Source organism: Amblyomma americanum, chromosome 3, assembly GCF_052857255.1.
Source record: "Amblyomma americanum isolate KBUSLIRL-KWMA chromosome 3, ASM5285725v1, whole genome shotgun sequence".
Lineage (NCBI taxonomy): Eukaryota > Metazoa > Arthropoda > Arachnida > Ixodida > Ixodidae > Amblyomma > Amblyomma americanum.
Genome location: NC_135499.1, coordinates 213592497 through 213616841, shown reverse-complemented (window position 1 = coordinate 213616841; position 24345 = coordinate 213592497). Strand labels below are relative to the sequence as shown.

General features: G+C 43.9%; 1 protein-coding gene across 3 annotated transcripts in view; it reads left to right on the top strand.

The window, feature by feature from the left end:
- The window catches only part of LOC144126027 (WW domain-containing protein tag-325-like), a 34385-nt gene extending 10233 nt beyond the window's left edge, over positions 1-24152 (top strand). For all 3 annotated transcript variants that reach the window (XM_077659906.1, XM_077659907.1, XM_077659908.1), the window contains exons 6-15: positions 7303-7671; positions 12014-12154; positions 12640-12735; positions 13304-13402; positions 15367-15705; positions 16344-16446; positions 17999-18076; positions 18745-18873; positions 19979-20084; positions 21923-24152. In XM_077659906.1, the coding sequence (XP_077516032.1) occupies positions 7303-7671; positions 12014-12154; positions 12640-12735; positions 13304-13402; positions 15367-15705; positions 16344-16446; positions 17999-18076; positions 18745-18873; positions 19979-20084; positions 21923-22094 (1632 nt within the window). In that variant the 3' untranslated portion in view covers positions 22095-24152. The remainder of the gene's footprint in view (positions 1-7302; positions 7672-12013; positions 12155-12639; positions 12736-13303; positions 13403-15366; positions 15706-16343; positions 16447-17998; positions 18077-18744; positions 18874-19978; positions 20085-21922) is intronic.
- Positions 24153-24345: the final 193 nt, after the last annotated feature.

Sequence of the window (24345 nt, the reverse complement as noted above, 5' to 3'; positions counted from 1 at the left end):
GTGCAGTGCATTCAGGTTAAGGCTACATTTTATTTCAAGTGCTAGGCTGCTGGGTTGCAGGAACTTGGTGGCATTTTATAACTTGAAATCAACATGTTGAAAAGCCTGCAAAGCAGAGACGGTCATAAAGCCACACGTGCAGTTGCTGTTGTAATTGCTGTTGTTTCTGCTCCTTTATGCTGGTGTTGTGCGGGGATATCGAGGTTAACCCTGGTCCCCCACTGGAGGAAACTTATCTCAGAATTATTGATGGACAACAGGCCATTAGGGCTGACATTGCAGACATCAAAGCATGCCTTAAACTCACTGAAGAAATCGTGTCTGGTTTTGGTAGGCGTCTGATTAACCTTGAAGTAAGCATCAATGAGTTGAAATCAAATGGGGCGGGGACGGAGCAACTAAACGCTTTCACAGCTAATGTTAAGGATATCCTGAGGAACCAGCATGAAATATTTCCCAAATTTGAAGACCGATCTAACCTTGTGGTCTTTGGGATTTCAGAGCTCGAAAATGAATCTGAACTTGAATTGCATAATGCAATAGTCAACGATGTTATCAAGCATAGATTGGGAGTGACCTGTTCTTCTATTGCAAAAATTCAAAGACTAGGAAAGGGTTCGTTGGTAAGGCCGGTTATTTTAAGTTTTCACAACTATGCAGAGAAACAAGAAGTTTTGCGAAATGCCAGGAAGCTGAAAGGAATAAGTTTGCAGAATGATTACACCGCTGACACGCAGCGCATACGCAAGCAGCTGTGGGAAAGTGCTAGAGCAGATAAGGCAGCCGGGAAAAAGGTGTCACTGAAACACGATAAGCTTCGAATTGATGGCAAAGTTTGCACGTGGGATGAAAAGACAGGCCGTTTGGTTCCTGATTTGTGCAGTGCGCTTTCCCAAAGCTAGCAACGAAAGTCACACCAGCTCCGTATGATTTCTCTGAATGCTAGAAGTATAGTTAATAAGGTGAACGAACTTGAACACATGTTATTGCAGTATGATCCGCACATCTGCGTGCTAACTGAAACCTGGTTGCACGATATGATTAGAGATGATGAGATTATACCACCAGGATATAAAATGCAAAGAAGAGATAGGGCTTCCCGTGGTGGGGGAGTAGCGATCATTCTAAAAAACAGTAATGATGTCTTTGAAATCGACCAGTTAGAAGACCATGAAAGTTTGTGTTTGAAGGTTTCTATTTGGGGGAACACGTTTGTTCTTTGTGCAGTTTATCGTGCGCCGGACTCGGATGATTTGTTTTTGAGCAGGCTATACGATTATTTGCTGAAATTTCGTGGTAAGAATATAATTATTACCGGTGACTTTAATTTTCCGTCTGTTAACTGGAATGACTTGAACTATGGCCTCTCTTCGTCTTATGATTTCATTTTAGATATGATGTTCTCGCTCAATCTTGAACAGATTGTGAATGACTGTACACGGGGATCAGCGATCTTGGACCTGTTGTTTGTGAGCGAGTCGTTCAGTAATGGCACTGTTCACGTAGAGCGTGGCATCTCCGACCACAAATTAATATGCTTTTGCGGGAAAATCACTGGTGATAAGACCGATAAAACCGTTAAAGTGATCAGCTTCAGAGATTTTAGCAGAGCTGATGATGTCGCGATTCTTGATTATTTGGAATGTCACCTTAGCTCTGTTACCAGTGATGTTGAGGGTTGTTGGACACAATTCTGCAATGCAGTTAAGTTTTGTATTGACAAATTTGTTCCGCTCAAGAAAGTCGTTAAATGCAGTGAAAATCCTTGGATTAATAGAGAGATAATTCATGTTAAACGGAAACTTAAAAGACTTAGGAAACAGCACAGGACAGGAACTCCACTGTTTGGGTCATTAAAAAGCAAGATGGCAGACAAAGTAAGAGAAGCCAGAAATAGCTTTTTCAAAAACAGGCTTGAAGAGTTCATGAGGTCGGACCCATCAAAGTTCTGGCGCCATTTGAATCCTTCCAGGCACGAAATTACGAAGATAAAAATTGGCGAGGTGACTATAACAGACGCTAATGAGATTGCAACGCATTTTAACAATTACTTCCAGAGTGTTTTCACGAAGCTAGATGATTTTAAACCTCAGTGTGTTTGTAGTAATGATTATTCTTCTGTTTGTAGTAACGAACTGATAATTAGTCGCGAAGGAGTTTTAGCAATGTTACTTAAACTTAACACAAAAAATCTTCCGGACCCGATGGTGTTCCGAATTCATTTCTTAAACGCTACGCGGAACAAATATCTCGATACTTAACTGATATGTTTAACTTGTCTTTGACAACAGGTGTTATACCGTCTGATTGGCGTAAGGCTCGAGTTGTCCCTATTCTTAAGAAAGGTAACTGCCAACTAGTTACCAATTATCGCCCTGTTTCTTTGACGAATAATTGCTGTAAGTTGTTAGAGCATGCCATTTTTTGTTATATTGTAAAATTTTTAGAGGACCGTAATATTTTAACAGCTTACCAACATGGTTTTAGGAGAGGTATGTCTACTGTTACCCAACTTTTATCTGTAGTGCATGAATTTTAAAGAGTGCTGGATGCTTCCGGACAAACAGACGTCTTATTTTTTGACTTTAGTAAAGCATTTGACAAGGTGCCTCACGGAAAATTATTGTTTAAACTTGAATCGATTGGACTTCCCTCTTTTATAATTTAGTGGGTGCATGCCTATCTTACAGATAGGCAGCAATTTGTAGCAATCCAGGACTCTTGTTCTGACATGCTGCATGTGACTTCAGGGGTTCCTCAAGGCAGTGTCTTGGGACCCCTGTTATTTTTAATCTATGTAAATGACCTAGTGGATATTGTTGAAAAGGATGTAGAGGTGAGGCTGTTTGCCGATGATTGTATAGTTTTTAAAGAAGTAGTAGGTGATTCTGACCACTTGTCACTTCAAAAAACTGTATTAGCAATTGCGGACTGGTGTGAGCGCTGGGGCATGGATATTAACCCAAACAAAACCGTACTATTAAGAATCACAAGGAAAAAAGTGCCCAGATTTCACAGTTATATACTTCACAATCATCCCATTTTAGAAGTAGAAAGCTATAAGTACCTCGGTGTAACCCTCACGAACAAACTTACTTGGTCCACTCATATCGCTGACATCTGCTCATCAGCAGTAAAGAAATTATGGTTTATTAAAAGAAAACTCAGAAACTCTCCCGTGAGCACCAGAATCACTGCATACAAGGCTTGTGTTAGGTCCCGACTTGAATATGCGGCACCAGTGTGGGACCCGCATAACAAGAAAGACATTGCTCAACTGGAGCGTGTTCAGCGAAAAGCAGTTCGTTTTATTTATGGGAAATATAGAAGGATAGACTCTCCAACTGCATTAATTCGAAAGAGTAATTTACAGTTCTTGGCAATAAGAAGAAAAGTTACCCGTCTAGTACTGCTTCATAATTACATGTCTGGAAATCTGAAGGCAGATCTTCCTGATTGTGTGAAGCTGGCGAGCACTAGGAGAACACGTCATGTACATGAGCAGTCATTAGCACCAATTTTCGCGCGAACTAGTGGGTTTAAGAACAGTTTTTTTCCGAACACTGTCGCGGAGTGGAATGGCCTTCCTTCGGGTCTATGTAAGTCTAGGAATTTTGAGAAGGAGCTCAAGAACTTATTGTATGGCTCCCAGTATCTTGTTTGATGACGCTGGTTTTGTGTCCTGTTTACTGACTCGCGGTTTTGTAGCTGGTGCTCTTTTAGAAATTTTTTTAGTTGTATGCCCCTCCTGCTTGGGCCAACTCTGGCTTGCAGTATACTGAAATAAATAAATAAATAATGGTAATATTGAGATTCAGGTTTACTTTGAAGGCTGAACACTGACAACTCGGGTAGCGGTGACCCTCTGATACAGTCGCGCCCACTTATAATGGCTGCACATATAAGAAACGCTTACTTATTGCAAACGAGAGCGATGCTACCATCAAAATATGCATTGAGGCAATGGCTATTCGTTTCGGGTACTATAAACAACTGTAGTCGCATCATTTGTTTATACCACACAAGAAGGTGTCATAAACTTGCCCCAGGAATTGAAAAACTCTTGCTTCCAGCTTAGCGTGGAGATCGAAGAGTGTTTCTCGGAAGTGACCACGCTGGTCACATGGTATGCATCGTCTGCCAAGGCGGCTTCAACCTTTTATGCTGCTACCACAAGTTGGCAGAGCCAGATAGCACACAGTGAAGCTGATATGGATTCTTTGCTCACTTTCGCTACACTACTTTTGTGACTGCATGGGCCCAGGAATGATAGATGACGCCGCGAAGACACCATGATTAGACACGTAAATTTGTAGCAATGTGTCGTCGATGTTGGCCGTATGTTGCCTCGGATGACTACGTTCGTGCGGATGGCAACATCACAGAGCCGTGCTTTGATGAAGCGGGTGTGCGAAAAGCACGAGCACTTCCCTTACATTAGGAATCTGATTAATGTGGCTGACCTGCCACCAGCTGCCGTGGATGGTTTAACCACAATTAGTTTTATCTCGTCCCTAAAGTAGACTGTTGGCAGCAAGGATCTCGGTGAGGAAAACCTGGAAAGCACCGTGGTAGGGCCTACTTTGAACAAGTAGACTTGCATGATGCAGTTTTTAAGGAGTAAACGGCAGTTCTGGTAGAGTTATTATTTTTGGCTTTAATGCAGGGAGTCCACTTACTACGAATGTCAGATGCAACAAACGCACTTTGTGTGACTGCTAGGTTCATTATAAGTGGGCTCGACTGTCGGCACTTTCATTTAGAAAATGGAGACTGCCTCCTGATTCAAGACAGTTCGGGAGTGGGTATAGTGGGCTGGGTTATTTCTTCTGTACTGCTTGGTGTGTTACTGACTTTAGGAGATCTTTGATGTGTGTTGATGTGGGTGGTGGGGGGAATAGTGTTGTGTGGTTTAGACATCAGTGTTAAAAAAAATGCTATGCTTCTAGAAATGAATTTCGAGCTAGCAACCATCTACGAGCACAGTTCATTAGCAAATGTGGCATCAGCTGAAAAGCAACATTCGAAGGCTGTAACTTAAGGAATCTTTGATTTCCGAGTGATGGAAGGCTTAGAAAACAAACACTAAAAAAAAATCACAAATACAAGATCTTTTCTGTTTTGTTTTTGTTTTAATTATTGTAACACTGTCTTTTTATCTCTGTTTCGCCTGGATTGTAATTCTGTATTTGTCACAGCACACCTCACTCTTTGCAACAAAAAGACAAAGCCGATAGAAACTTACCTCGGAAAACAAGCTGGCCTCTTTACCGGGACAGCAAATGTCAGCATAGCTGCGCACTACAAGAAAAAAGAGATGAAACCCAAGCACACCTCAATCCGAGTGGGGCGGTGTGTTGTCAGCATCTGCTATAGACTTCCTGCCCACTTCCTTCTTTCCCTCTCCCTGGGAGGAAACGCTGCTGCTTTCACTTCCTGTGTCGTGTCGGCTAGGTTTCCCGTGCAGCAAAGAGCCCTGCGAGATGTCGAGTAGCTGTTTCTTTCTGGTGGCTGAGATAAGTCCTCTACTGTAATGGACCTCTTCTTTAAGAACAAGCTGAACCGGGCTTTCTCCTATGAACTGGAAAGCTTGCCACCATCTCTGTGCCAGAGTGCAAAGGCCTTGGAGTCTCCATACAGCAGTGCTGGTTCAGAGACTGATTGCTTTTTATCGCCTTCTGATGTAACTTCGTTATCATCGCTAACATCGTCCGAGGAGGAGGTACTGGTGATGTTGCGTGTTTTCATCTGTTTTTCGGGCACTCATAATGGAAACTAAGCATCCTTTGTTATAAGTTGAGGAACATTGGTTGCCTGCGTAGTCTTGGGGGGGGGGTGGGGGGGGTGGGGGGGGGTGGGGGGGGGGGGGAGCATTTGTTTATTCGCGCCCATGTCTTCCACAATTTCCTCTTGTTTCAGATTGCTTTCATCCGTGCACTGCATTTTTTTGTTGCAGTTGCGTGTTCTCTATTTTCTTTTCAGTTAAAAAGGAGCAACTTATGAAGTTCTTGTTGCACTCAATCTCCCGTTGTCTGTGTATGCTATGACCTGGATTGGGTAGTGTGAACATTATAAGCAGATTAGGACAAGTTGTCGGGCTAGTGGGTGGTGATCCATGTCTTCTGTCCATGTTTTTTAAGCGCTGTCAACAAAAGAACTTTAAGCAGTGGTGTCGATGCTGTAGGCCTACCAATGCAACTGTACAGAGGTGAATATAATGGTCACAAGAAGCCATGAATTGTGTGCATGCAGAGTTGGTCCTTGTGCTACTGACGTTGTCTGACTGATAGCATGTGAATTTCAGAGGCATTAAGTATCTTTTCTTTCTATTTTGATCACTATGACCACTCTGGTTGCTTGATAGCATGCCTTCATTCCATCGGTGTTTAAAAATCTATAATTTATTCTACTGAATCTATATCTGGAACATATTGCTAGAATTATCAGCCATTCTTTGCCACTTTGTGGTAGGACACAGGATGCTAAAAAAAATGATCAACGAAAAAAACCATCCTAACCTCCATGAGCTAGACTGAGACCTAGCTAGTGTGAATTTTTTATCTTTTACATTGATATGATACAGTAAAGCAGCATGGCTGTTGTGCAAGTGCGTTTTCAAGCACTGCTACTGTGTATAGTCATATCCAACTCAAGAACGCGGGCCCCCTCAAAGGAAGCCCTCCAACTAATAGTGCCGACATATTGTCACGAAGTCAATGTCAGTCGCCTTGTACCTGCCAGTCACTTGAAATGCTGGTCTAGCAGTTGCAGAGTGTTACCTGATATGGCCTTGTTTTTGCTCATTGATTTGGAGTTGACTGCTAACTTGCAGTGATAGTCAAGCGTCTGAAATTTAGGAATTGTGGCACATATTCAAGATTTTTGAAAAAGAACAATTTTAAATGGCAGTTCTTTCAGTTAATGCTTTTTAGGTTTTATTACCAAAAATCTGGGAAGTCACACCTTGTGTCAGAAAGTTGTGGACCGCTGGAGCCATGTAAGGTCTGAATTTTCTTGTAATTTCCTGGCTGCATGCCCAAACCACAAGTGCATTCAAATGTTCCCATGCCCAACTTTTTTTTCACATGCACATGTATGTTTTATTACTTACCCTGGCTGCAAGAGCGCCTTTTTAATTTTTTTTTTTTTTCTTACAAGCCATATGCGCCAACAGTTTTTGAATAAGCTGTGGGTGCAGAGTGTTGAAGAAAGGCTGCAACATGTGTGTGTCAGCATTATAGTTTTGCACTATACCTAAAGTTGCTGTCCTCTGCATCCCCTCCCCCCCTTCTTTCTTGGCAGTGGTACAGCTCGGCAGAAGACCCAAGCCAGGTGACCAGTGACAGGCCTCGTTTGGTTCCAACAAGCTCCATTGAGGAGGAGACCGACTCCTGCTCTGAGCACAACCTGCCATGGGACCGCAGGGCCCTGCCACCAACAGCCGAGAGCAGCGGCGTGCGTGGTGGCCACTACGCGCCCACTGGGCCAACGCTGACACCCAAGCTGAATCGGCTGAAACCCACACCTCCACCAGTGCTGCCCCTCTCCTCAGCACATTCAGACTCAAAGCATGCCCGGGCTCTAAGGACGCGTTCCATGATCCTGCCCGAGGATTACCCACTGCATGGACCCTCTGTGGCAGAGGCCATTGAGACCTTTGACACTCTAGAGGTGAGAAGACCAGGTGGCTTGAGCTAGTGCTTGATAGCTTGCGAGTATACTTTAACTAATGCATGCGCGCACGCATTCTTTCATACTAGAGATTTTGACGGCAAAGGCTGTGGCCTGAGCTGCTGCTTGATAGTAGTATAATCAAAGAGGTGTGGGTAACAGAAGTTGCAGATGGTGGGTTACATTGGTGAGATTTGGGGCATGTTTGCAGAGGCAATTTTAGACTGGGCCAGCATTTATTTTTCTTTTCTAGGTGACAAAAGAGTGGGAAAAGAGGACTAAAAGTGGTCAGACTAATCTAAGATACAAGGCAAAGGCAAGGCACACTATAATCTCTTTTACTTTTTTGACACATAGGGATGGTGTAAAAACTAACCTGAAAGAATCACATAATCAGTCCAACAATACAAGCCGCCGTGGTGGCTCAGTGGTTATGGCGCTCGGCTGCTGGCCCGAAAGACGCGGGTTCGATCCCGGCCGCGGCGGTCGAATTTCGATGGAGGCGAAATTCTAGAGGCCCGTGTACTGTGCGATGTCAGTGCACGTTAAAGAACCCCAGGTGGTCGAAATTCCCGGAGCCCTTCACTACGGCGTCTCTCATAGCCTGAGTCGCTTTGGGACGTTAAACCCCCATAAACCATAAACCAGTCCAACAATACTGCAAGATTGAGGGCAGCACTCTGGTTTTTGGCCAGCATGCATCAGTAGTCTAGTGTTGCACTGGTTGAATTTTTTGGCTAAAGTTTGCTAATCTCTCAACTCTTAACTTTCCATTTTTGCTTGTTCCTCAACAGCTTGTGATCCTTGAACTGAAACTGAAATAAATGACTTTTCACCCCCTTGTGAAAAATTGACAGTGATAGCTTTATTGCTGTGTTGCCCACCTTCTTTTTGAGGTATTCCTCTCTTTACAAGGGTGCTTCATCACAAGGTGTTGTGTACACTTAGAGGCCAACTGTGACACTATTTTTTCACTCCCTGTAAAGGCTATTTTTAGTAGCATGTCAGGAGAGAGTGCTAAAAACAAAAGATGGTGTTTGTAATGGAAGCGAATGCATCAGTAAGAGCTTGCAAAAAACCTCGTTTTTCATACCAAAACTAGTTAAAGGGCAGCCAATGGAAATGATGCATGGAGCAGAGTACACTAAACCACTCGTCCCCATAACTGTGGCGGCTCACTGCTGCCTGTAGAAACCACGGCAGGCGTGCACGTGTTGCAAGTGTGTACGCGTTGCACGTGTGTATGCATTGCAAGTGTGTACGAGTTGCAAGTGTGTGCTGCAAGTGATGCAAACGCCATCACTTGAATTCACCACACCTGCTGAAAGCGACCTCCTGCAAACACGGAACACTTTTTGTTTCCAAGTTGTCAGTTTTCATTCCTCTGCCACTGATGACGCTACTGGCACAGCTTTTGCAAAAACATTTTCAGCCTAAATCTCCACAGACAATGCAGGCTTCCGATTCATTATGACCTGTACAACAGACAAGGAGCCTACAAGAATGCCACATGAAAGGGAACGCATCACCATATGCTGCAAATTGTTAACTGCTTGCAGTGTTTCAGAAATGCATGGAAGCCTATTTCACATGTGGCATGCGCATTCGTGCTCCTGATGACTACATCGCCTTTCGGCATGGTGCTCACCCTTGAACATGTGAAAAACTATGCCGCAGTGCCAATCCTTGGACTGCCAAGCTTCACTTTAACCTTTAGCCTTTCACTCCACACCCATTCATTCACTCTAAATGGGCCCAGCTTGACGATAGCTCTTAGTTTTTTTATCTGTTTAATCTGCTACGGAGTTACAAACTCTCGTAAAAAGTGGCTTTTTTTTGCCAGTGCGTTGGACTGGTGATAAGGGCATCCACTTAGCATGTGAGAGGCGCTGGGTTCGATACCTAGTGCCTCTGGGCACCCAGCAGTTTTCAGTGGTTACTAGTTTTCTCCTGGCCTGGTGGTCGGAATCTCTGAGTTGAAATGTTTAGGAAAAGGGTCCTTCTCCAACCACCCCTTCAACGGTCATTGATATGTTCAAGCTCAAATCCACCATTTGTGGTAATGCCCATTTATGGCCCTCTTTTACCATAGCAGTGGCCTAGTGATTTGAGCATCCGCCTCACAAGCTCAAATAACTTGTAACAACATGCTTGTAATAACAGTATCAGTTTTCTAATAAGTGTGGGACTTTGTTCAGGTTAGATTTATGACATGCCGAGCGCATTACGGGCCGTATTTCTAGACAACATAAAATTTTCTTGCACTTTGCTTTAAGAGAGAGTCACCAGGGCGCATGAAATGCGGGCACAGCTCAAAACTGAGTGGTTGGCACCCAGTGCCCCTTGTCATTGGTTAGAAAGTGGTCACATCATAGTATGACATCAGTTTTAGCTATTAACCCAGCACAGTTGCTTCGTGGCTGTGGTAGTTGGCTGCTGAGCCCAAATTGGGAGATCAAACCCTAGCCTTGGCAGATACCTTTCAGTGGAGGTGAAATGCAAAAACCCGTGTGTGCTGTACAATGTTTGTGTACATTAAAGAACTCCAGGTGGTTGAAATTAATTCGAAACCCCCCACATGGCATACCCCACAGTCTGCATGCAGCTTCAAAATATTATAACCCACACAAATGCATGCTTCCATACATATGTGCACACATACATGCACACAAACATGTTTATATGCATGCATATACACTTGCATACATGCTCATATGTACACAAATATATCGCCAGTTTCTAGCTTAACATGAATGCTTAAGCGCATGCCTTGTATTGGCATTACAGTAAAAGATCATTAATTCGAACTTCACGGGACCGGGAAAGAAGTTCGAATTATCGAATGGCCTCGGAAAAACTGACAAGAACCATTTGCATTACGATATACGTACCGTATTTACTCGCGTAATGAGCACACTCTCATAATGAAACCACCCACCCCCGATTTTTGTGTAACAATTTGCAAAAAAAAAAAGCGTTAACACTTTCCTTTGTTTCGCACTGTCACGGTCCACAAAGCATTTCTTGGCAGTTCACCAAGATGCTGCGCAGCGATAACATCACGGTGTGTTTGCCTTATGACGTTAGCTCTTGCAAGTGGGGGGAAGCGAACTTAGCAGAGTGCCAGCGCTTGTCTGGTTGTGCAAGCTGTTTTGAGCGGCGCGGCGGAACGCCGACGCACCGCAGCCGTGCAGCACTACAAGCAGTGAAAAACGGGCGGCTGCCGCCAGACCACTCCCGCCAGGATTTAGAAACGGAATGATTCCATATGCTTAGTAAAATTCTGAAAAGAACAGCTGTGCAATTACAATTAAGCTTTTATTTATTCAATGACGACAAAGAGGACGAATTATTCTTCGTGACCCCTTTCTGAAGCAAAATAGTTAACCTCTTTGACGTCAACTGACGTGTAGTGGCTAAGCCTAGCAGCCTTGAAATTCTAGAAGCATTCTGAAAATCTGGCGCATTTCATCACTAAAACTTTGTGTTGCAGGCATCTTCAGACAAAGCGAAAGCTTCGTGCGACTTTTGTTTGCCGTGAACATGAGGCACAGTGTAGCGGCAACGACGAGTTCGTGGTGAAGCGAGAGGCCGCTTCGGCAGGTGCGGCCATGTTTTAGAAGCAGGCAAAAGTCAGACGCAATCGCACCCTGATTGGTCCGCGCTGATAGCCCAAGTTGACCGCTTTCACGGTTTTATCTGGTTCCATCTTCTGTCCCCGTTTAGGACATGCGCAACCTCTAACTATGCGGAGGTGCTTTTTTTCTTTTTTGGCCACATGTTGTGTGCCGGGCCACCCAGGCGTGGTGGCGCGTAGTTCGAATTATCCGTAGTGGAATCGGCTCTCTTTCGAATTAATGGGCTTTTTTGTACACAGATCTGTATGGAGCTTCGCCAGGCCAAGTAGTGTAGTTCGAATTATCCGAAAATTCGAGTTGTCGAGGTTCGAATTAACGAGATTTCACTGTACTACTGCAGAGCGGTGGTGGCTAGGTCCGACATCATGCTAGGGTGGCTGTAGGGCTCCCATTATCATCAGCCTTCGAAAACACGTAGCATAGTCTAGTCTACAACTCCCAATGCTGTGCAGTACTAATGTCAGTCCAAGTCACACGCTCAAGCATTCGTGAGAAGATTGCAGGCAGCGGTACATACATACTTACATATAATTTTGGCTACTACTGCCAAGGGAGCCAAGTACCCTGGAGGCTTCCTTGAGACAGCTATTTCTATGAAAGGAAAAAGTGTGCAGCAAAAGGAAAAGGTCACTGCAAAAGCAAAAGTTCATCTTCGGCAGAGTGACAAATTCTGACTGGCTTGCTTGTCTTGTTTCTCCCGTCAGTTGGTGACTCGGCAAGGCACTCTCAACAAGACAGAATTGGTGAGAGCAGGCAAAAAGCAGAAGAAAAGCTGGTCACCAGCATATGTGGTGCTCACCAACCGCAACCTGTTCCTCTACAAGGACATAAACTCTGCACAGGAGGTAAGAGACTGCAGAAGCTGTGGAAAAAGGTTTAGAAGAGGGCACCATGCTTGAACTATCTTAGTGAGCTAAGTTCTCCTGGTTTTATTATTATGTGCTTGCTAGTTAAGTAGATACAGCCAAATCTGGCAGAAGGTTTCCATATGCCCTGGCAGCCAGAAACCCAGTTTCAGGTGAATGTTGCAAACGTTTGGAAGTGCATTTATAAAATAGGAAAAGGGGAAGTACCCTAAGGCGCACTCCATGCAAGCTGCTTTCTGCACTCAAGAGCAGTGTTTGCTGTGGTGCTGCAAAATTGCTCTAGACCTCATTTTTATTGTCAGGTGTTTGCAGCAGAACTGGAGACGTAAAGAAAGTTGCAGAGTGTTGGGCTGACAATGTAGGCACTGAGGCACCTTACACATGTACAGTGCTTTATTTAGCTGAATGCTCTGTTCTGCATGTAGCTATGCTACTTTGCCTGAGTGGGATCTATGTCTGCACAGAAACCGGCTGGGAAAAGCGCTGAGCTTCAGATAAACCTGGCTGGCGCAGTCATAGACTGGTGCCCTGACAAGTCCAAACGGCGGAATGTCTTTCAGGTAAGGACTGTTACTTGTAGCGCTTTTTAGTGTGACACTGAACTTCATTCAAGTAACTAAATGAAACTAAAGGCCTCCTAATGTAGACACTGTATAATTGTGAACCGATTGTTAGTTGCAAGACATTTAAAGGTAATTCTGCCGAAGTGTTATTGCTGATCAAGACCCCAGAGCAGCTGAACTTTAATTAATGACTGTTAGCTGCTATCTTTTTGGTTAAGAAACTGTTAGTAATGAGAGAGATTAATTTGAGACATTTTTGCTAGTTTTTGCTTAACTGCCTGGGTGTGTCATTCAGCCAAGTTTTGTTTATTTTTTCTCACTAAACTATTTGTGCAGTTTTTTCTGCATAGAGCTTGAATGATGTCCTCTTATTAAGCGACACAGTTTGTCAGCGTTCTGTATTACCTTTCAACGTTGCTTTAACAACGTATTACACTGTACAAACTTATCTTTGTCATTGGCTGCCGTTTGCTGCATGCATTTGCCGTAGTGACCAAATCATGTACTAAAAGCCAAGTCTGTGCTAGCGTCTTCAAAGCACACTTTCTTCTAACTCATATTACAGCTGAGTACCACAGCTGGGCAGAAAGTGCTTCTTCAAGATGACAATGTCCAGACAAGCAAAGAATGGTTTGACACCATCAGTGCAGCTATCAAGAGGCTGGTAAGCTAGTTCTTTTCTACCCAGCGGCTAGTGTGAATTATTTAGGCATACAGACAGACGGGCAGATGGATGGAGTTATTATCTGATAGCGAAACAAGTGCAGCGCATTTTCGTAATTATTTGTGCCTAGCATAATTGTTTGCCAGGTTTAAGGTACCAGAGAAAAATGCCTGGCTATGAATTCTTTTAAGGTGTTACCCACCTCGAAGAAGGCCTAAAGGTGTTTTATTATTATTATTATTATTATTATTATTATTATTATTATTATTATTATTATTATTATTATTATTATTATTATATGCACAATGTACAAAAGATGTACCATTACTCACTGTGGTGGCTTAGTGCCAGTGGCGTTAGGTTGCCAAGCCCTTAGCTGCAGCCACTGCATTTTGATAGAGGTGGCATGTAGAGACATCCATGTGCTGTGCACATTCGGTGCTTTTCGAAGAACCCCAGATGGTTAAAATTAATACAGAGCCCTCCACTAGAGTATCTTTCACAGCCCTTGTGCTGCTTTGGGTCGTTAAATCCCATGTGCCATGCTATAGCATACCAGATGTCCCATTATGGCTCATTGTGAACGATTCTGTCTCAAAGGAACCAATAACTGGCCAAAATGCCTAATGAAATAGTAGTGTAAACGAAAGGTACATGTCTTATGATGATGGTAGTGGGCACAGTATTATATCCTGAATTTTGATTTATATTTGCCTGGCAAGAAATTTTGATTTCAAATTTCCATCGAAAAGTTCATTAAACTATGAGTTGTTCTACAATAAAGCTTTCTTTTTTTTTAGTTGTGTATCTTCAATGCATTGCCAAACATCAGTGCATATACCGTATATACCTGCGTAATGAACCCACGTTTTTTTCCAGAAAAGTTGACATCAGTTCGGCGAGAGGGTTCATTATGCAAGAAAATAGTTTTAACGGATTTTTTGGGGGAAATCGAAATTTCACTTATATCCATCCACCCGCCCATCCATCTACAAAAGCACACAGTCAGACACATTCATCTCGCCAGCAGTCACTTCGAAAGATGTTTGCTGTATCACAGCGTGATCCAACAATTTTGTGTGATAGCTGGCGGCACCGGCCATTTGCGGCAAGATAAAGCAAACATGATAAATACCAGCCCTGAAGGTAAGGTCCGCGTTTTTTTACACGAGGTTAAAAAAACTCTCAGGGCGGCTGTGAGCGTCTAATGGGAATGGCACCTTAGCTTTTGTGAGGGGTTAGGCATTTTCGCTTCCGATCTCGAGCTCGGCAAATCACTTGGGGGTCTGAAGGTCCTGGCTCCTTATAGCATATTATCATCGTCATCAGCGACAGCATCAGCCTTCCTGTGACACAGGGCTCTTAACACTATCACGCAAAAAACGTTACCACAGACATGTCACAAGCTAAAGCAGTCTGGCCTTCCTCTGAACCCAACTGAGCATGCTAACCTCACACTGCCAACGCATCACAGAGCTTAAGCAATTACTGCAAACCAACACTGCTACTATGTCTAACTGTGTGCACCCTGGCATGTAGCTTTAAAATTTTTGTTAAAACTTAATTACATATCTGGGCATCAGACTGCATAGTTCATGAAGGATAATACGTAAAGGAAGAGAAGGTCCAAAATTTTAAATATGTCATATGCAACTTCTGTTATAAGATGGTTAAAAATAAATGCTTCAAGTTTAACTAATCGTAAGGGCAAGCTCAAACAGGTTTGCAAGAGAGGATGTAATTCACAGGCAGTGGTGATGTGATCTAAACAATGCACAATAAACTGGAAGAACTAGCAACACTTTTTCTAGGACATTGTGGATGCAAAATGATGCCATGGTTGCAGTTGGAAGTTTGAGAGCCCTGGCCTCATGTTGCGTAGCCCTCAAAGGTGTGCCCTTTTGCCACATTGCTGTCTGTGGTGCAACCAACATGTACCACTATATATTGGCTCTCTATTACAGCCCAATGGCTTTGGCCTCGTCATGGGCTGGCAGCCGGAGCAACTTCCCGCTCCACCTCCTCCAGAAGAAACTACGCCTCCACCTTCATCCAGCTCTGCATCAAAGCGTAGCAAGAAAGCTAGCAGGTCCAAGTCGATTCGCCAGACAGGCTCTCCGCCTACTCCGGCACCTGACGTCGCACTGCAGCCGCAGCCACAGTCGCAGACAGCAACCAGTGTGGTGGATTCCTGCAGCGGCCAGAGCCCCCAGGAGCGGAAAAACCGAATTCGAGACAAGCTTCGGCATTTCTTTGTGCGAAGGCCAACACTGGAAAGCCTTCAGGAAAAAGGCATATTTAAGGTTTGTTTAGCACAGTATTATTTTGTCAAGCTTTGGCTGTGTTGGCACTCTAAAAGGTTGTGGGCTGAAGCAATCAATAGAATTGAATGTGACACAAGTTGTTGTCAAGTTCAATTGATATCATTAATTGGAATGCTTTGTTTAAAAAATTGTTGGTTAAGGCACACAATTTATGAAAAATTTAAAATTCTGCAATTTGATTACAAAAAATCCACAATGTATTTAAAGAAATACAATAGTCATAAAGTCTACAGTGAACCAGTTTTAACGATATTGAGAAAAACTGGAAAATGGGATCATTATACCGATTATTGTTATATCTGGACTGGCAAAAATAAAAAAATCAAAAAGAACAAGCCCATGTATTTCCGCACGCAGGTAACCACTGCCACCAGTGCTGCTGTCGAAGGCACACAGCATCTTGGCACACTGCCAAGTGCCAAACAAAAAAGGGGGTGGGGGGGGGGGTGGGGGTGGAGGGGCAAGAAAAGCTAACCTTTAAAAAGAAAACAAAAACTAAATGATCAATGACAGAAGTAGGGGCCCAGAGATATAGCCTTGCTCTTAGTCCGCCTGCATGTCTGGTCCTCCCTGCAGGTTTTTTGCATGCATGTGGTTTCTTCTGCCTTTTGCCATAGGATGAACCAGTATTTGGTTGCACACTGGCACACTTGTGTGAGAAAGACCGGTCGACTGTGCCCCGCTTTGTTCAGGAGTGCATCCTCGAGATCGAGAGGCGAGGTAAGTGTCATTTCCTTATTGGTTGGCCCTGGTCATGTACTACGGTCGCTACCACAAAGTTGTCTTTACCATTGCAGAATGAAATTGTGTTGGCCTTGTGTGCTATCACAGTGTTTAAAAATCCCATTGGGAAATCCCTGCAGTTCATTACTGACATTGGCATTGCTCTTCTCTTCGTATGTGCAGTCTCTCTTGTGTATAATTCCAGACCAGCCTGCGTTCGTTATGCCATTGGCCTCACGAGCTCAAATACAACAAAACGTAAAAGTAGATTGTGATATAAACATTGCACTCCAACTCAACTCAGATTAGTGAATTTGTTTCACTCAGAATGTCAAATTCCATTTGGAATTTTTTAGCTGTTGACACTTTCTGCACCATGTTTTATCCTTTGTATTGGTGCTGGCTGTGCCCATACATAAGCTTGCTTTAGTTCTGTATGAGCAGCAGGCACGTAGCCAGGATTTTTTTTTTTTTTTTTTCGGGAGTGGCCGTTGGATCCCCGTCTCCTCTTCTTCCCTCTCCCCTCCCCCACCTTTGGTTGCATGCCTGATGAGAAGACCAACTGTGGCACATGTTTGTTTGGATTCTGACTTTCTAGACTTCACAGGCAGTGCAGCAGCTTTCAAGGAAGTGTGGTGGCCATGGATTACTATTATGGATTTGCCATGCCAGTCTGAGTTTGACTACATGACTGGCAGTCGCACAGTCTTGCGAAGGACAGAAATAAGAGAATACAGCTCCTGCTTTGACTTCGGAAACTTCAGGCTACAGCTAGTGCGGGCAATAAGTCAATTAGTTTCACACTCATCTTGTGAACAATACAACACAAAAAAAAATTAAGGCAGCTCCAAACAACAAGCAAGTTTTTACTAGGCAGTGAGGCAGATGAACACGTTTTCTAGGCGGCTAACATAGGGGTATAGGTGTGGTGCAGCCAAGCAACTAAACAGTTCTTAAGAATAATATACCCGTGTGAGTGTGCAGTTTTGAAAAAGAAAAACATGCACACTATAAACTGTAACCGTTCTAAAAATAAGGTTGTCTCAGTGTCTTCGTTCTTTTCCTTCATTGTAGTTGTCTTTCTCATTCTGCTCTCATCAGGTGCCCACTGGGGAAGCTTTATAACTTTCCTTTGTAGTCTTGTGGCGACACTTGGGTGAATGCTAATGAGTAGTTACTGCTTTATAAATTTCAACTGGCCTGAAGCTCGCCGCAATGGTTTTGGCATTCAACTGCTGAAGTCACGGTTATGGAATCAAATCCTGGCTGCAGCAGCCTCTTTTCGATGGAGACAAAATGCAAAAAAAAGCTCGTGTGCTGTGTAATGTCAGGGTACATTAAAGAACCTCAGGTGGTCAAAATTAATCTGGAGCTCTTCACTAACGGCATCCCTCATAGCACTTTCGTTACTTTCAATCATTAAAATTCACAAACAAAATTACATAGCACTAGTAGTGCCCTTTAATACTCCTTTCCTGCTTTTAGGATATAAATACTGATCTTCTCAGTTTGATTAGTTAGCAGCTTGAATTTAATTGCTTCATTGCAGACATGACAGCTGACGGTCTTTATCGAGCAAGTGGCAACCTCTCTCAGGTGCAGAAGGTCCGGTGCCATGTCAATCAAGGTGGGAATTCATGTTGTCTTACACCCATTTCTTTTTGTAGCGATAGCTACATTACACTAGCATTTCGAGCCTTCAGCGTGGTCACCCCGTGGCCACCGTGGCGGCGCCGTGGCTGGTCACGTGGTGCGGAGCAGCTGCTGGCGACGCGGCGCACCGGCAAAACCGAGTAGGGGGGAGCAGTGAACTCACGTCCAGGGACGAAGACGAAGAAGGAACGCCCAGCGAAACGGAGCGGCGAAAGACTGACTTTGCAATTCGACTGAGCGAGTTCCATTCGGCCAGCTGTAGCTATCGTGTCACTCCAGCTTTAACCAAAGCTAAACCGCAGCCATTTTTTTGCTTGTTTGTTCGTTTAATTTACAGATTTTTACTATGCCTTGGCATGCAACATAAAGCAACAGGAAGACTCGACCATTTTCACCTACCTCTTAAAAAAGTCCTTATTTCGCTAACTTTCATGTATATCTATGCACCTGTGCAGTTTTGTTTTCTCGTGACCTCTCATCAGTGCAAAATATCGGTGCTTCTGCTTGCGCACTATCTGTTTGAAAAAAAGCTGTCTTAAGCTTAATGCTATAAATGAGCAGTAATATTTTTTGTTGCAATGAGCTCAATGGGTTTGTCGTGGTGCTGCTGAAATTATTTGCACATTCGTTGCTGCCTTGCAGATGACTACAGCGTGCTGACACTAGAAGAGGACATCCATGTGCTGACAGGGGCGCTCAAAATGTTCTTTCGGCACATGAAAGAGCCACTCTTTCCCTACAACCTGTTCAACAAGTTCCTCAAGGCCATTGGTATGCCCCAGTTATTTTTTTATTCACCAGTCGAGAAAATTAAGGATTGTTGATATTAAATAGTGAGTAATCCCGTTTGTGGCAATATTTACAACTTGCTAAGTAGAATGAAAAACTGGATAAAGAAATGTAATAGATCAGGCAGGTGGAGCTGTCAGTCTGCAAATAATGATGTGGCTGCCGTAGGTACTATTTTTGTTGTTGTTGTTGTTGTCAGATGCAGGAGCAGACACAAGTTTCTTTTAAAAGGTAGGAAAAGAGGGAAAGGGGTCATTAGGGCTAAGACGCTTCGAAGGTCAAGCCATCATGATGGCTCGATGGTTAAGGCACTCTGCTGCGTGATGTGGGATTTAGCGGGCATAAAGAACCCCAAATGGTCGAAATTAATCATCAACCCTCCATGACCCATCATCAACCCTCCATCAACCCTCCTGAATGTGCGAGAGCATTGTCCTCCATAGCATAGTAATGCCAGTAGTGCTGCTAGAGCTCCACTGCATGGCCTAGATGCAAATTTAGTGGCATTTATATCTTTAACAAAGCCAGCTCATTTTCTTTGTGCTGTGTGCGGAAAATTCAGACAAGCAGCTGGCACTTCTGTGTCCCATTTCTTACCTAGGCCTGATCAGCTAAAGTTTATAACTGTGTACGCTGCACTTTTATTTTTCTTCCATGGAAAATTCTGCTGAAGTACTATTGTTATGTTGTCTTGGCATTTTAATGTGTGCGTGGTGTTACTCAGCAAATGAGGTTTTACTTGATGTTATTGAAAGATATCTCACAAGTAATGTCATTAAATTTTACTGAGTATGCAGTGTATAACAGGGCTTAATTTGTGGTTCACAACAGTAAAAGGTTGCCTGTATGTTCTGTTTTCAGAGCATTGCACGATTGCACGAGACAGTGCCTACTGCCTACAAATTGTGGCACTACTTTAACACATCATTGTAAACCTGCTGAACTTAGTCACAGTGTTACAAGCACAGTGACCAAAACACTTTTATAATTAGGAAGCTTAATACTTGTAATACTGTTGCACTCTCACAAATGCAGTGTGTTGTTCACGAGGGCAAGTTGTGAATTAATGAACCTTTTGTCTACGCAGGTCAACCTACGAGAACGACTAAGCTGGCCATGTTTCGAGATCTCCTGACTGAGTTGCCACGACCTAATTATGATACACTCAAGTACCTGCTGAGACATTTGCTGAGGTGAGTGATGTCTCCAGTACTGCTGCGAGTGAGCAGCAGTAGCTTGTAAGCCTCAGTATGATCAACACGGATATTACAAATTGGCCATATTCAACTCTTTTTAGCATTTTTTAACAAAACATGCAAGTTTTACCTTATATATCAAACGTGGCTGGTCATAAAACGAATATCCCTGGCGAAAATCTTTCCCACTTGGTTCCAACAGTAACCAATTTGGTCCCAACTGTAGCCACCTGGGAATTGTTCTATAAACCAGTTGGACTTGGAAAGATTTTCGCTGGGGATATCGAAGAACTCTCCAGTGCAAGCGACATTTGCTTGGGTGGCAGGCGGCAGGCTTAGCCTCACTACTCATTTGAGTAGTGGCGGTGCGGCGACGTGCCAAGGTTTATGCTCTTATCTTGCACTAGCCAGCAGCACCAGAGAAGGCACAGCAGCATGGAGGGTTGGCAGCCAAGCGGTCAGCACGCGTTCACGCCTCGTGCACGTCGCGGCAGCATCCCTGAAGCAACAACATGCATGGATGATTGTAGCCTTGTAGTAACCATCCTACACTCATGTCTACTGTCGCAGAGGGAGTCAAAACGGGGATAGCTTTCACTCTAACATACAGTTTACCGCGCGACATGTCTGCCATGCGAAGAACCCACCCTAGCCTGCGGTCGTTGCATGCTATTGATGCTGTGCGGAGAAGCCAACTTAAGTGGTGCTCGGTTTTTTGCGGTCTTAGGAATCGCCCCGAGCATCGTCGAAACGGCGCTAAAGCTTCGGAGAAGGTGTTCCCGTTTCTTTAGTAAAGGTTGCCTGAGTTGCCGTCCTTTCACTGGCTAAATTACGCTGCCCATACATGTGCTTTTGATGAAATTTTGTTCAATCGAACTGTTCCTGAATATTTTTAGCAAACACATGCAATTTTCACTTTATATATCAAATGTGGTTTGTCATGAAATGGATATATCGAACTGCAGAGTGCCAAGCTGTGCCCGCTCAGATGTCGGAGGGCAGGCTTGGCTTTGCTGCACGATAGATTGGTAGTGGTGCGGCGGGTGTTTGCACCATGGTTCTCACTTTATCTCGCACTTGCCAATACCGCAACAGAATATATATCGGCATGAACAGTTGTTAGCCAGGTGGCCTGCACCCGTCTGCGCCCCTCGCATCTGTCAGTAGTGCCCTGGAACCTGCAGCATGGTCGCTTGTAGACTTCCACTAACCATCCCATGCTCAGATTGACTGTCATGAAGGTAGTGAGTTGGTAGCTTTCGTTCTGGTGTCCCATTCTTTGCTTTAATGCGGCGAAGCCACCATAACTGGCATTTGACCTGCCGCCACCGCGTGCTCGCAATGCTGTGTGGGGAAGCCAGCCTAACTAGCATATGGCGCTCAGTTTCTTTGTGGCCTCTGCAGTCACGTGAGCGGCTTCGAAAATCTCCCGGCTGCAGTCCTTTCACTGAATTTTCGCGTCTACTGTGGGAGTTTTTGGTGAAATTTTAATTACGAATTTCTTGTATATTGAACTATTTTACGATTTTTTTTACCTTTTTGCTAAATGATATTCAGCAGTTATCTTTATATAAATACAGCAGTGTTTTTCACCCAGTAAACTCTTTCAGGATTATGACTCATAAGTATTGCAGCAGTGCAAGCGTCCACACCTTGCAGTGTTGTGAAAAAAGGTGCTACATCTTCCTCATATGTTCAGTTAGAACGTAGAAATGCTGCCTGGCTTCGCTGACTGCACTTACTGTGGTTTGGGTGGGTGCAGTAGAAGTGAGCATTGCGCACTCCACACCCTTTGTGTCTGTCCTAATCGCTTATATTGCATTGCCATGGTGCAGGGTGACAGAGCACAGCGACAAGAACCGCATGCACATCCAAAACCTGGCCATAGTGTTTGGGCCCACATTGCTGTCTTCAGGCGAGGAGCCCCGGAACCTTGCACTAGACATGATGCAGCAGAACCAGGTCATCGAATTCCTCCTCCTCGAGTTCAACTTTCTGTTCCCCTGAATGGGACTGTCCATCTCCCAAAGAGCAGGAGGAAACAGATCCCCTGCACGTTTCAGTTCCTACTATCGCGGCACTACCACAGCCTTGTGGTCGTCATGAGGCATGGAGCAGCCACAGAGAATGTCCAAAATCCATTCATAGTATGCGAAAGTTCGACGCATGCTAGATGTGAGCTGTGACCAGCCTGTTTTTATCGGGCGCCCCCAGTGGCGTTGTCCTTTTTGCTGTCCCGCTTGGTACGCCACAACACAACAGCTACGTACTAGTCCATGGGACAGATGTGCCAGAACATGATCAGGCGGTGCTTGTGTGCTCAATGATCGGGGATATTGGTCTTCGCTTGCAAATGGGCGCCGCCATTTTGGTGAAGTGCTACCATTATCTTGCAGTTGCAGGCGTGCACTTATCATCCGTCACACTTTGCAGTCACAATGTACTCTTGACCACCAGCTTCTCTACCTGTTCGCCATGTTTTCAAAGGACTGACTTAGTTGAAAACCACATTTGATTTCGAATATTTCATTTAGTTCCAGCAGTCTAGACCTTGACAGAGCTATCATATTTTCAGTGTGTCGATTCAAATGCCCAAACTCATCTCTACCAGGTCAGTTGAAGGAGGTGGCCTTTTCTTAAGGTATGAATATTGCGTTGGCACTGCTTTAATTGGAGCGGCAGCTCTGGGTGCTTGGTGAGAGAATCAATAGTTTTGAAGACATTGCAAGAACACTGTAGTGGCATTATCCTTGTAAACACACTGCCTGTGTAAAAAGCTCACTAACAGGAAGTAATCCTGCAGCTTGACTGCAAGCCGGTTAGTGTGTCACGAGAGGCATCTGTTATGCAAGTTAAAGCCCATGTTTAAGTTTGTGGGAGGGACTTTTTTGTAAACCCCTGTGTTATTTTCACCCGGTAAAGAAGGGGTTGGTGGCCAGCCAATGCACAGATCTGTTTTGAATTAGCTAGCCAATGCATAAGTAATCACATTCGTTATGTATACAAATGTTTTTTGGTTTTGTTAAACTGGAAGCCCCTTCGTTTTATCCAAAGGGTAGCTGTATGACTGTCCAGTTGATGGCTCAAATGGCTCATTGAGTCGCATTGTACAGCGCTGTGCTGCATGGCTAGTAATCTGTTCCTGTGTCCTTGAATGCATCTGGTACCTGCAGTTTTTGTGTGATGCAAGCAATTTGCAGTCGGACATTAGCTGTTAGTTGGAATGAAGCTGCCCGACTAGAATACCGACTTCCTGTCGAATTTTCCTACAGTCTTGCCCTTTTTGTTCTGTTTGTTGAGAACTGCATTGCCTCGGTGTCCTTGTTGAGGCTATCCCCTGTAGCGAAATGTACAAGGGGCGAATGTGCCAGGAGGTAGTATGGAAAATGTGATGGCAATAATCTTAGATAAGTAGTGATGCACTGTAAACACCCACTGCTTTTTCTTTTTTTAAGAAGTATTTTGTTGTTACAGGCCTCACTGTGCTGCTTGTAATTTATTGTTCGGCAGTTGCTGAGCATAAAATACAGCAAATGCTGTGGAGTGCTATTCGGTATCAGCTGACTGTCCACTCCTTTCTTTTTGTTTCTTTCCCATGAGCGAAGCTGCTGTATGCTAAATATGCAACAATGCAATTTTGGGGTGCTGTTGAGCATCCAGCTGTCTAGAAGAGATCTTTCATTATTGTCGCATATCTGTAGTTTGGTACATGTGGCCTTGTGGGAATATCAGGAATTCTGCAACATCATTGCTGTGAGGCATGCAAGTGTGGTTGCTAATTCTGTGATATTTTGTGACAGTATTACAGCCCATCTAAAGCTGAAGTAGTGCTGCCTCTTTCGTATGTGTACACTGTTGGCTAAACCAAGGCATGCAATTGTTTGTGAATAGAGGGACATGTATCAGGTTTATTTATTGACATTCCTCACAGTATGCTCTGTGCCTTAAAAGAAAACCAATGATATGCAGTTTTCGACCATGTTTCCAGTTTGCCATTGTGTTGTTGAATTTAGAGAGCACTATAAATAAATTAATATCAAATAAAGTTGATTTTTTGAGTCATCACTCAAGTGTACTCTTTCCTTCCTGAACTCTGTTCATGAAAAGGGAAATTGGAGTCTTTGTGAAGTGGAAAATGTAAGGTTTAAAAAGAAATAGCTGAGAGGGAAGTAAAGGCGCAGTAACTGCCTCACTCTCGATAAACACCTCAACTGCGCCGTCGGGAAGGGATGAAGGAGTGGGAAGTAAAAATTAAAGA